At 48.9% G+C, this 12313-nt stretch overlaps 1 protein-coding gene across 1 annotated transcript in view; it reads left to right on the top strand.

The window, feature by feature from the left end:
* Window positions 1–11918, top strand: part of LOC117888223 — a 29263-nt gene extending 17345 nt beyond the window's left edge. Inside the window, exons 7-8 of the mRNA XM_034791453.1 lie at window positions 6615–6649; window positions 11221–11918. Of these exons, the coding sequence (XP_034647344.1) occupies window positions 6615–6649; window positions 11221–11543 (358 nt within the window). The 3' untranslated portion in view covers window positions 11544–11918. The remainder of the gene's footprint in view (window positions 1–6614; window positions 6650–11220) is intronic.
* The last annotated feature ends 395 nt before the right edge of the window (window positions 11919–12313 follow it).

Here is a 12313-nt window from a genome sequence, read left to right as displayed (position 1 = left end):
GTTGAGGTCACTAAAAGGAGGAATGATATAGAGACGTACTGGGAGAGGGTTTCTGCTCTATCTTATCCTTGTGAGATTGCCCCAATCCCTGGGCAATCTCTTCCAAAGCTGTGACCAGGCCGATGACTTGAGGAGTCGGTCTCTGCCCTCAGAGAGCCAGGGAGGACCTGTGAGGTGCCCGGGTAGGAACCAGGCTCTTTCATAAGTGATCAGCAGGCAGAACCTGCTCCGTTGGGCAGCTAGCCCTTGGAAACAGTCTCTGCCTTTGCCAGGAGCCACAAGACCTGTTGGTGCACGTTGACCTCTGCTGGCCTGGCTTTGCCTGCCCCAGCCCCAGCTTGTCTGACACTACAGTCTGTGAGGTGAGTGTTGAAGTCACATCAGCTCCGATCTCTGTGGCTCTGCTGCCATCTTCAGGTTCATCCCAAGCAGGAAGCGTCTCCAGCTGTAAGGGTCTGGTTGAAATAGACATGGGAATCTTCCTGTGGCATTGCTGCAAAATGACACTAGATGGGGATGTGCACCAGGGAACAAAGTTAGTGCAGGGCTGGGGGGCGTGGGTGGAGTTGCACATTCCCTCGGATACCCAGGAGTCATAATCTGGCTAAGATGTTCAAAAACGACAGGGCTCTGGGGAGCCTCTTTTTCTATTTGCCCAACTAAAGACACGGGAAAGGGGCCTGATTTTCACAGGACAGGTGCTTGGCCCCCTTTGGATACTCCCAAATCACTGGTCACCTTTGAAAATCTTGGCCAATCTGTTTTCTTTTCCTCTCAGTTGAGTTCCTGTTAGAGAGGCCTGAACCCAAGCCCTGGATCTAAGCAGAAGCAAACTGTGTGTGTGAAGAAGAAGACGGCCGGGGGGGTTGGGGGGGGGGGGGGGGGAGAGGTAACTGCATGGAGAGTAGAGGGATCCAGATCTGAATTGCCCAGCACTGTCAGGGAGTTAGCAGAGGGAGGCTCATTGGTTAGCTCTGGGAGCTGGGCCTTGCCCGTTATCTGAACTGTGCTGTCTGACATTTGCCCAATATTAATTTGCTTGCTGCGTTTCAGGGCTTGGGTCCATCTCTTGTTCCTGTCTTTGGCTAGTTTAATCATTTCCCTTTGCATGGACTAGACTTATGCATAACTTGATGGGAGATGGCAGCTTGCTACAAAACGTTTACCTGACCTGAATTATTTAGAGTACACGGCTCAGTGTCCCTGTCTGAAATGGGGGCATTATGAGCTGCTAAAACTGCACTCATTAAGCAGCAATGAAGTTGAGTAACCGATAATATTCACATCCCTAAGAGACTCAGGTACATGCTGGGACAAACGACTGACCTGGAGGAGCTGCTCGTGACCAGCTGCACAGAGACGGCACGGTGAATACTAGGCAAGGCTGCTCATGCGGCGCACGGTAATCGGCCCCACCTTGCCATGCAAGGCTGCCCAAGCGCACCGGAGCAAAACCAACAGTCTCTTGCCTTAAGAAAGCCCTCTCTGATCCCAGAGGATTCCCAAAGCCCCTCTCAAAATGATATACAAAGATCACCCATCACTGATCGGCAGCCACCTCTGGGGTGAAGGGAGACAGCTGATGTACAGCCAACAACGCCACTACACACGAGTTTAGGACAGGCAGCACAGACTAATAATACGGCCGATCCAATGAGAAATGGAGGTAGGCAGAATGTAACTAGCTTTGTTACAACAGGCCAGGTCATTGGGGTTAACTCCTGCAAAAGAGCTGTGAACCCAAATGGCCAGGAGCTCCTTAGAAGGCTGCAAAATGCTTCCAAAGTTGTATTATTATTTATTACAGGAGCTCAATTTCACGTCTCCTCTAAGAGATGTTTCTGCCAGAAATCGTGTCCCCTCACGCCATGATTCCGTTCTGCCTCAGCACCTACCCCGCCTACAACACCCAACTTCCTGCGGCCCCCGAGGTGTTTCTTGGAGGTCTCCGCAGCCAGCTCAAGCAGTTGCAGTGGGAGAGGCCTGACACGGTCCCAGCACGAGGCGCTCTGGCAGGCTGGGCTGCCCAGCCACCCCACGCAAGGCGGAGCAGCTACTCACTGCGGCCATGGCTGATCACTCAGCTGATGAGCCATCAGAGCTCGATTGGTCTCCGCTCCATGTGACCAGGGCCTGGCCATTGTGAAGCGATACGTGTCAATACCCCTGACTGCACAACGTGACTGACCAATCACCCAGTAGAGCTGAAAGCTTGGCTCTGACGCAGACTGTGCTAATAACAGGGTGAAAGGACACCCTGGCAAAGGACAACAAGCCCCGAGCCCCGTGGAAGTTTCATTCGATCCTCCAAACAGGGGCTAGGTGTTGGGATGCTGCCCAGGCCCTGGCCTGTGGGAGAACTGGGCAGGCTGGGCGAGGCAGGGACCTGCAGCCAGAACAACTGAAAACAGAGCTGGTGATAATGGGAGTCTGATTAGCTTCAACTGGCTACCAGATGCCCTGAGCCACAGACAAGGGGGGTGGGGAATGCCGATGCTCGGGGGGGCTACTGCCTGTGAAAGCCGGGCTGGTGTTCTCTGTTTTGGTTCGATTCTTTGCCGAGTCTCTGACCCATACCTGTCTGATAAGCCAGGAAGGAGTAAAGCAAAGGGGGTGGGATTGTCTATGAGATACCTCACCCCACCCCACCCCCACCCCACACACAGAGGTTTGGGTTTTGTTGGTGTCTGAGTTTTTCTCAGGCTAGATGAACCCAGTTGACCAGTCTGAATCCAGTGCAAAGCAGCCCCAAGCCATGCGTGCGTGTAGGCTGGGCTGGCTCCCACGTTCAGCTGCAGCACGGCACGCTAGGTAAGCAGGGAATACGTTCTCTGGCCCAGTCGCTCCCCACCAGCCGGAACGAGCCGCTCCTGGCGGATATGAAAGGAATTAATGGGGCTCTTCACCTGGTTCTGGTTTAATGCAAACTGGCGAGACAGTTGCTCTTACACATGAGGGATTAACAGCCCTGGCTAGACCCCGCCAGAGCACCGGCCACTTCTCCAGGCAGCTCCACCCAAGGCATCCTAGTCCTGACCCCCAGCACCATGGTTATTCCACTCCGTGCTCTCCGAGTGGGGAGACTGCCCATGAGATCAGGGGCAAGGCAGAGACCAACTCAGCCTCATTCTTGCCATAAAAAGGCTTTGAACCCAGATCCCCAGAGGCAAACGGTTACCAACTGAAGGACGGGAGACTTGCTTTCCTGAGAGCCTGCCTCTTGCATGATGCGTCTTGCGCATGCAGGGAACTATAAACAGAGTGATTGCCACTTGCGCTGAGAGGCACCTACGTTCCCCAGAAACTACTCTGATTTCCTTTCAGGGATTAGCAGAAAAAGGAAGTGGTTTCCAGGAGCCAGACCGTTACACACCATGTGCCAGATGTGTGTGCAATCGCAGGACAGTTGGCAACGCAAGGCTGCTCAACCCCACCGTGTGTTTCCCCCGTGACTAGAATGTTTCAGTGCATCAATGGAAAAAAAGAAGCATGAAATCATGTAACCACAAGTCAACTTGTAACCACAGGAGCTGACCGCAGAGGTCACATACTGATTACACATGGTAACTGCCCTGCCACATTACATCACACTGCAGGTTTTCATCGGCTAAGTGTTTTGGTACCAACTGGCACTTTCCAGCCTATGAGTTAATTTCGGGTATACAAAACTGCCACTCAGGGTCAAGCAACTGGCTGTGAAACAGGTAAATTCCATGAGTCCATCTGCCATCATCAACTGATCCAGGGGGATTTTGTTCTGATAGGCCAGGTGCATTTTCTTACCATTAGCACATCCATACGGTTCTCAGCTCTGGCTGCTCCGGACAAGGGACAGCAAAGAGGCGGCAGCCGCTTCGACTGAAATAAAACCGTGAGTGTGACCCCCCCGCTCCCCAGGAAGCTATGAAAAGCTGGAGCCTTTCGCCGCTTCGAATGGCTTTCTAGGGTCTCCCCATTGGTTTGCCCCTTCGGCGCAGTAATAGAATGATCAGGATGGGGAATGTCACATGAGTGCCCTCATCTTTTCAGCTGAACACCAGGTATTTCCCCAGCACCAACTAGCTGTGCAGGTTTCTGCTATCCTCCCCCCGCCCCAGGAACATGAAATCAGGTGTCTGAATATGTTGACATTAACTTTAAAATCCTTCCATTTAAAATAGCACCTGCCAGCTGTGTGGGGGGGGGGTTGCTCTGTCCGGACTGAACACCCTGAGCAGTATGGGATTGGGGACGTTCAAAGGGGATGTTATTGAAGAAAGGCTTTCAAGAGCAACAGGAAGCCCTAGTAGCTTGGGAATCTGGGGTTGACGGAGCAGGCTTGAATTTCAGTTTAAACCTGTCCCCGGGGACTTGCTATTGCAGATGTCGTCAGGCATCAGCAGTCACTGCCCAAGCTGACTCTGTCTGAGTCAGCCCTTCCTGTTCTGCTCCTGGCCCTTGGCTACTGGCCCCTCCCCTCCAAGCTTGCATCGCCAGCTGTACCTACCACCGGATGTTGCTCTCGGTCTCTGGCCTGTACTGCGCACACCGAGCTCAGCTTGTCAGGCGTAACTGGCTGAGAATCCAGGGGTTAAGAAGCAACGTTTCAGTTCCCAGTCAGGTGACAGAGCCAGAGCTGTGGGCTTCCCGAAGACACTAGTTGAGCAGGAGACTCTGTCCGTGGCTGAGATGGTGCCTGTCCATCTCCTCCAGGGCAGATAAGGGAAGGACTTATCTTGCTACTGCAGTGAATTAGACTGTAGGAGCAGCATCTGTTGGGACAATTTTGCTTTGTGCCTTGGACATACAGAAAGACGGACCTCTGGGGCTTTCTTGGGACCCAGGAGCTTGCACAGAAGATGCTTATGGTAGACATCAGTAGTGTGAACATCCAGAGGGCTGTACTCTGTGAGGGGCAGCCAGACCCTCCCTAATCCTAAGAGAGACCACACGTCATGGCTCAAAACTTGGAAATGGCCTGTGGGTTCCCCCTGCCGCGGATCACTCCCTGGTTCCCAGCAAGGACCAGGCCCCAGGACTAGGAGGGCCGTTTACAGCAAGAGTAACCCATCCATTGCAACAAACACCAGGAGCCTTCCTACCTGCTGCTTCACAGGGATGTCTCTGACTGGCCTTCTGGGGAAACCGATCCGCTCATATGTTCTAAAGACGTCTCCAGAGCTGCCTTCACTGGGGGCCCAATGGAGGATGCTGCTGATACTTCAGTAGCAAGTGTCCTTTAGCCACTGCATTCCAGAACGGGATTCATTCATTGCATCGAGGTGGATTTCAGAGCAGAGAACCTCATTGTCCTGACCTTGTGTGTCAGTGGGACCCACTGGGAATCAAGCCACAGGCTCGCTGGAAATCTAGAAATACAGAACCAGGTAAACCAGGTTTAAAGTCGTAATATCGCCTTTTTCTTGATTTTTATTTGTCTTGACCTAAACCAAAACAAGGATGCACTGCGGCTGGCTCTGGGTTTCCACAGGACCTGGGCAAAGGGACCGCTATGCTCTAGACATCTGTCTGTGACCCTCTTGCCTCCCCGATCATTTCAGATCACACATTCATTCAGACACTCAGCCTGAGAAGTAGGGGAGTCTGCAGCCATGGAGTGGGGGGAAGTGCCATGGTCTGTGGGATGGTTCAAGCTGTCAGGGGAGATATGGCTACAGGGGGGCCCATAAAGTGCTGGCTTTGTAAGGGGAGACTCTAGGAACTGTGGCCCTTTGCTAGAACTGGCCCGGTGCAGCATTCTAGAGATTGGGAATAATCATGTAGCCTCTTTTCCATTCTGTCTATCGACTCCAGTACGATGTATATTATTGATTCATACTCCAGTCCCCAGCCGTACATCCTTCCACCTTATCCATTCTGTGGAGAACTTCATAACAGCGAGAGCCCCTCACACAGCCCCAGGCTTCCCTTCCTCCCAATCCTGTATTGATTAGCTCTCCACGTTTTGTTCTGTGGTTCCCTGGAGGCCCCTGGACTCCAGCCCGACAGCTCTTGTGCCAAACGGGTGGGCGGAAATTCTGTTCACGTCTGTGATCTGGTTTATTCTATGGGTTCCGTACACGGCTGTGCACCAGCACCGCTAATGTTACACTAACTGTGTTTACATATGTACACGGTGCCATGTAGCGGGGCACCGTAGAAAGGTCAAAAAACACTGAAATGGAAACAAAGCTGGGCCCAATGACCCCATTCTGCCAAAATGAGGAGGAAAAAAGATCCAGAAAGGACGAGCTGGTGAAGAAGACAGGCCAAGACGCCCCAAGACAAACAGACCTGAATAGAAAGGCCCTATGCTAGGACTCAAAGAGAACGAGAGTTCGTTCTTTGGGATTAGCATCCGATTTAACTCAAGACCTTGACCAGAGGCACAGTGGCTTCTCCTTTGGGAGAGAAGCTGATTCCACAATTACACTCCCCACTGAACTATTATCCGTCTACCTGTATCACCCAAGTTTCTTCAGAGAAGAGAAATCTGGGTCCCTTCTCCCAAAGCTCAACATTCTGGCCAATCAACCACCCCATCTAATTCACCCCGCCGATGGGACGCCCGGGCCACAAAGCAGAAGCAAGCAGCTGCCGGGATATTTTTGCACAGCCGTGTGTCACTGTGCGTATATCTTCGGCGGCGGAACCCAGTTGACCGTCCTTGGTAAGTCATTCTAATATTCATTTACAATCGTTTCCCAGTTGTTGCGGGTTTTGAATTTTTTTCCTTTGTCTCCCCTTCTCAACTTCTCTGTCTATTTCGGGCTGGGTGCTCTTCTACTCTGTCCTAATCACCATGAAAATATGTGCGTGGGCGGAGGGGGTTGCTCTGTTGAATGACAAAACGCAGGTCCTGTGTTGTTACAGATTTTTCCACTTGTAAAATGTTTTTGTCCTTTCGTTACTGATGAGTCCCCATTGATCAAATCTTTGGTCACATAATGGGGTTTTGTTTTATTACCGGCGATAGTTGGGGGGAACCTCCTAATTTCAGAGCCCAGCCAAATTGTATTTTAATTGTTTATCTAACAAAACTTTCTATGTCAGTTTTCACTCTCTGATGGAAAGATACCCAGGTAAGGCTATGGTAACAAGGAGAAAATATTCAGGAGTTTGAGATATAAGGTTTTAGTTTTGTAGAAGACTGGTCAGTCCTGCAGCCAAAAAAAAGGGGGGGGAAAGGCTCTCCGTTTCAGAAATAGTCAAAAAAGACAGCTGCTTTTTGGGTTTTTTTCATGTCTAATGCTTTTTCTGAGGTTATGCTGGAAAAATTAGAAGGTTTTGGTGAGAGTTTTCAACTCAGAGTCAGAAAATGGGAGCGGTCAGTCAACTGAGAGGGAGCTAGAAACGTCTCTTGAAAATATAGGTGGATGTTTTAGGTCAGTCCCGGGGGCAGAAGCAATTAAAAAGATACTTTGAATTCTCAGTTGCAATTAAAAAGGATACAGAGCAAATTCTGATGACTTCTTCTTGAAACATGAGACACCCTCTTTTGCAAATAGCCTGTTCAGTTTTAAGCGTCTGGCTGGCTGTCTAGTCACTGGTGAATCGGAGCTTGCTGAAAAGATCCAGAGGAGGATTTCTCCTTGTCATGCAGATACTTAGATATTACTGTGATGGGCGCTAGGAATACCCGCGGTAGCTAGATAGGCAACAAAGATGGTCTTAAATAGCGAGACTCACGTATGGATGAGGAACTGCTCCAGGTAGGACTCTGTAGCCTGGAACAGAGCGGTGCAAGAGAGGATTCAGTGGAAGTGTTTAAGATTATGAATGAATGATTGTGATTGTTAGCAAGCGAACACGACTCACTCCTCCCTTCTCACTGCCTGTTGAGCCGAGGGGTCTCTAGATGGAAGGATTCGCTAAGTAAAAGGGTGTATCATCCCCAGGGGAGATGCTAGAGTAAAACACTGTAGCTTGAGTTAACAAGAAGCTGGATAATTTTATGACCAGTTAACGCCATTGTTCTGTGTCTTGCACATGCAAAGGCAGGGAATTAATATCTTGTGCTTCGGGACATAGGATAGGACCTTTGCGACAGGACAGAAGTGTGTCGCTGCCCAGCGTTGCACAGCTGCATTGAAACGGGTCAGATTATGAATTCACTGGGAACTGTGGTGGCACAGTGCCTCTGAGAATCAGATCAGTAGGAATTGCTGTACAGTGTCAGACCACGGAGCTGGCAATTACCACACATGCTTAAGAGGAAAGTGAACAAATCTTATTACCTAATTTTCAGAGGTGCTGCGTGCCCGTAGCTCCCAATGGCAGTGCTGGGTGCTCAGCATCTCTGAGAATCAAGCCGTGTGTGCAGGTCTGAACAGTCAGAATATGCAGGACTAAGTCAAGGGATGATTTCCTTTGGGAGTTTATCCATAGATATTTATTCCTCTCTGCTAGCGAGAGGGAGACCAGCAGCAGACAGGGTCACACCAGCAATGTTAGAATTTTTTTTTTTTTTTTAGGAAGCGTCTCCTGAAACATCTAGGACAGTGGTTTTCAACCCTGGGGGGCCACGGACTATGGCTAAGATTGCCAAAGGGGTCCGCACCTCCATTCAAAATCTTTTAAGGATCTGCAAATGAAAAAAGGTTGAAAGCCGCTGAACTAGGAGTTTTCGAGATTCTGATGGGACTAACATATTGTCATTTAAGAGAAAATGAACCCCGATCTAGAAACGATGGGCTAAATTCTACTCTCGGTTACATTGGTGTACATCTGGAGTAACTGGATTCACTTTGTCCTAGAAGATATTAAAATGATGTGTTCTCCTTCCAACAGTGTGTTTGTGTGTGTGTGTGTGTATACACATACACACACACAAACATTTATATATATATAAATTAGCCTCTCTCAATCAAAACCGCGAATTTACAATAGCTGAGAATCTGACCACAACCTTTAACTCTCAGTGACTATCAATGACCACTGAATCCAGTGGGCCTCTGTGCTAGCACATGGGTCTCCTTGGGGGAACTCATGGCAGGATGAGGGAGTACGTCTCTGAAGGATCAGTTTCCCTTCAGGAGGAGGGAATCTCCCTACTTCTCGGTTGCAGCGTTAACTGCAACGTAGCACTGAACAATCAATGAATACTACATTGATGAAACAGCGGGAACTCTGCTGCTCTTGTTTGTTCTGCAATCAGTGCGGGGAATATTAGCAGCTTTGGCAGTTATTAGCAAGGAGGTTTCTTTAAACATGAGCTGAAATTGGCTTCTGAAAATATTGGGCCATATTCTTCTCGGTTACTGTGAAGTGCATTGATTACACGGGATTTTCACAGCGTAGATGAGAGGAGTGTTTGCCCTAGAGAATCTAGTTAACTATAGATACATCTTTGAATTGCCAAATGCTGTACAATTAAACGCAGGAGAATGAGCCCTTCTGGCTCTCTCCTCAGATAAAATATTGCCCCACTCCTGCAATTGGATCCACACAGGCAGACTCACAGAGCATCTTTGACGCCAATAGGAATCCAGCCCGGGCCAGTGGTACGGATCTGATTGCAGGATCAAGACCTAAGAGGCTAAATTTCTCCAGCTTGAACACACAGAAATAATCGGACGTAGCAATGCCCGGGTGTGACTGTGAACTCCGCAGTAACGGGGCTATGGGATTAAATGTTGGCTTGTGCCAGGTCAGGCTTCAGCTGAGCATTTCTCAGTAAAGGGCCATTCGTTCCCGCTAATGTGGTGCTCAGCTGTTAGAGCCGTAGAGCCAGTGAGCTCGTAACAGACAAGATTATTAATGCTAGGACCAAAGGCCTAATTCCAGGCAAGCAGGATATCTGCAGTGGGAGAACCGTGCCCACAGGAATTAGCAGCGTAGGGCGCCGTGACAGATTCTGAACTTGCGGAAACTCGGATGCCGCCTACGGGCCATCATCTACCCTAAATCTTTGCACAAAGTATCTGATCCAGCAGAGCAGTTAAGCACATGCTTAACTTTAAGCTCATGAGTAGCCAGTCTATTGACTTCCAGGGGATGGCGGATACATTTCAAGTTAAGCACGCGTTTAAGTGCTCAACTGGATTGGGGCCCTTATTCTCATTTTAAGGCCCTAATTTTGTTTTTGGTTTCTCTGATGCGATCAAATCGATGTCAGTGGTTTAACATTTCCCCCAGTACCTGCCTAAATGCGAGCTGAATTTGCCTACATGCGGCCCTAAAGTATTAAGAAAACAGTAAGGAGAAAAACTTGAAAGACGCTCTGTGAGTGCTCTGTCATGTATGGAGTATCCTGCAGGAGGAGATACTGAAGGAGCACAAATTTCTATAATACCAACCATTAAAAACCAACCAATTTAAATAGCTCTCAGGTTAGGCAGGATTCCAAATCAGAGCTAAACCTGGAGCCCGCCGAAACATCCACATTTCCTACAGCCAGAGGGTGTGGGCACAGGATGGCAAATGCCAGCTGGCAGTTTTAAAGATAGACGTGTGAGAGCCAGATGACAGCAGACCAGCTGTAGCGGGGCGCCATTTTGTGTATGAAAGCAACAGCTGCTTTCCATGTTCTGATGGCAGCTCACAGCAGATCAAATGCGTTTGACTCAAAGAATAAGCCAGCTACATTCCTCTGCCCTGAATTGCTGGGCAATCCTGCAAATGCAGCGTCAGTGCCACATGGCTCCTTAGCTGGTGGGAGAGGGAACAAGTACAAGGAGAGATGCTAGGGAATGTTTAACACTGGAGGTTATTATATTGCCAAATTCTGGTGCAGGATTTCTCTGCGAGGATGATCTGTATCCATAGAATAGTCCTTTCAGTAGAAAAACATTATCAGGGAAATACCTAGTAAGTCATTTGAAAAGAAGAGAGTCACTGCTGCAGTGTTGTGCTAGCACCGTGGTTTAGCTGAACTTTGCTTTTCCTGTTCTATTCCACTCTATCGTTGCCGGATAGAATCCAGGGATGTAGATGAGTTTTGATTTGATTTTTAATGGTAGGACTTTGTAGTTACAAAGCAGCATTGGTTTAGATTTCAGGCAGTTTCTCCCTCAGGCTCCACAGAGTTTATTTAAAAAAATAAAACTGTATAGACCCGAAGAGCCAGATCCTCCGCTGGTGTCATGGAACTACATTGATTTATAGTAGGTGAGGATCTAGCTCAAAATATCTACTACCTTGCATTCTGCACTGGCAGCGTCTGAATTTGATGTTCCACTGTGAATCTGAATTCTCTTTGGCTTTGTTCTTAATCTGACTCTGAATCACATTGTCTTGTAGGTCAGCCAAAGGCATCTCCTACCGTGCACCTCTTCCCTCCATCCTCGGAAGAGATAAGTACAAAGAGCAAAGCCACACTGGTGTGTCTGCTGGGCAGCTTTTACCCAGGGTCAGCCCAAGTGACCTGGAAAGCTGACGGCAAGCAGATCTCCACTGGAGTGGAGACGACCAAACCATCCAAACAGAGTGACAACAAGTACATGGCCAGCAGTTACCTGTCTCTGGCTGCATCAGATTGGAAGACCCATGAGACCTACACCTGCCAGGTGACACACGATGGGAAGAACATCGAGAAGTCTTTGCAGCGCTCACAGTGTTCTTAACCTTCTGACCCTCAGATGGCTCAGCTGGTCCTTGTGTCTATCAGTAGAGTTTTCCCCAAAAGAGCTGGAATCAGTCTGTAGCATCACCTTAATGCTGATCTCCAGCAGCTCTGCTTCCTGTTTGATGTGGGGGATCTTTGACGATCCTTTTGATATCTGCTTTTATTCCTATGTTCCCACTGCTCTCACCCCCTGCATTCCCTGGAAATGTCCTTCCTGCTTTAGTCTCTGATGCAGCCTTGTTATGATATTAATAAAACCAGAAACATTCAGCTTTCGCTGTCTGTGAAGAGTTAAAATTATTGTCTCTTTCAAATGTTTTCAAAAAGTTGTTTATCGTGATTCTGCAATAAAAGATGGACATTTATCTGCCAATAGTTTATTCTTCTGGTTCCAAAGGCTGAACTGATTTCTCTCAATTTATCTGTCAATAACTTATTCCCAGCAAATATCAGTAAGATTTAGTAGCCACTGGGTAAGATGTGTTCATGGTTATAAAACTCTCTCTTGGATTTTCATCTGGAGTAGATTGGCCCCATGCCATTGAATTGAGTGGAGTGAGGCCAATTTACGCCCGCTGATGATCTCACCTTGTTTGCTTTTGTCTAGCAATAAAACCACTAGCACCAAGCTTGGGAGTTACCCTGAGTCTGGTGGAAAGTGCTACTGCTCTAAGCAACAGAGATTGCAGCTGCCAGGGCAGAAATAGTCTGGTGGGACCCACTGCCCGGTTTCTCTTGGGAGCTCCTATGGTCTGAACTCATCCCTAG

The sequence above is a fragment of the Trachemys scripta genome, chromosome 15 (assembly GCF_013100865.1).
Source record: "Trachemys scripta elegans isolate TJP31775 chromosome 15, CAS_Tse_1.0, whole genome shotgun sequence".
In the NCBI taxonomy this organism is placed as follows: Eukaryota; Metazoa; Chordata; order Testudines; family Emydidae; genus Trachemys; species Trachemys scripta.
This window is presented reverse-complemented; position numbering and strand designations above follow the sequence as displayed.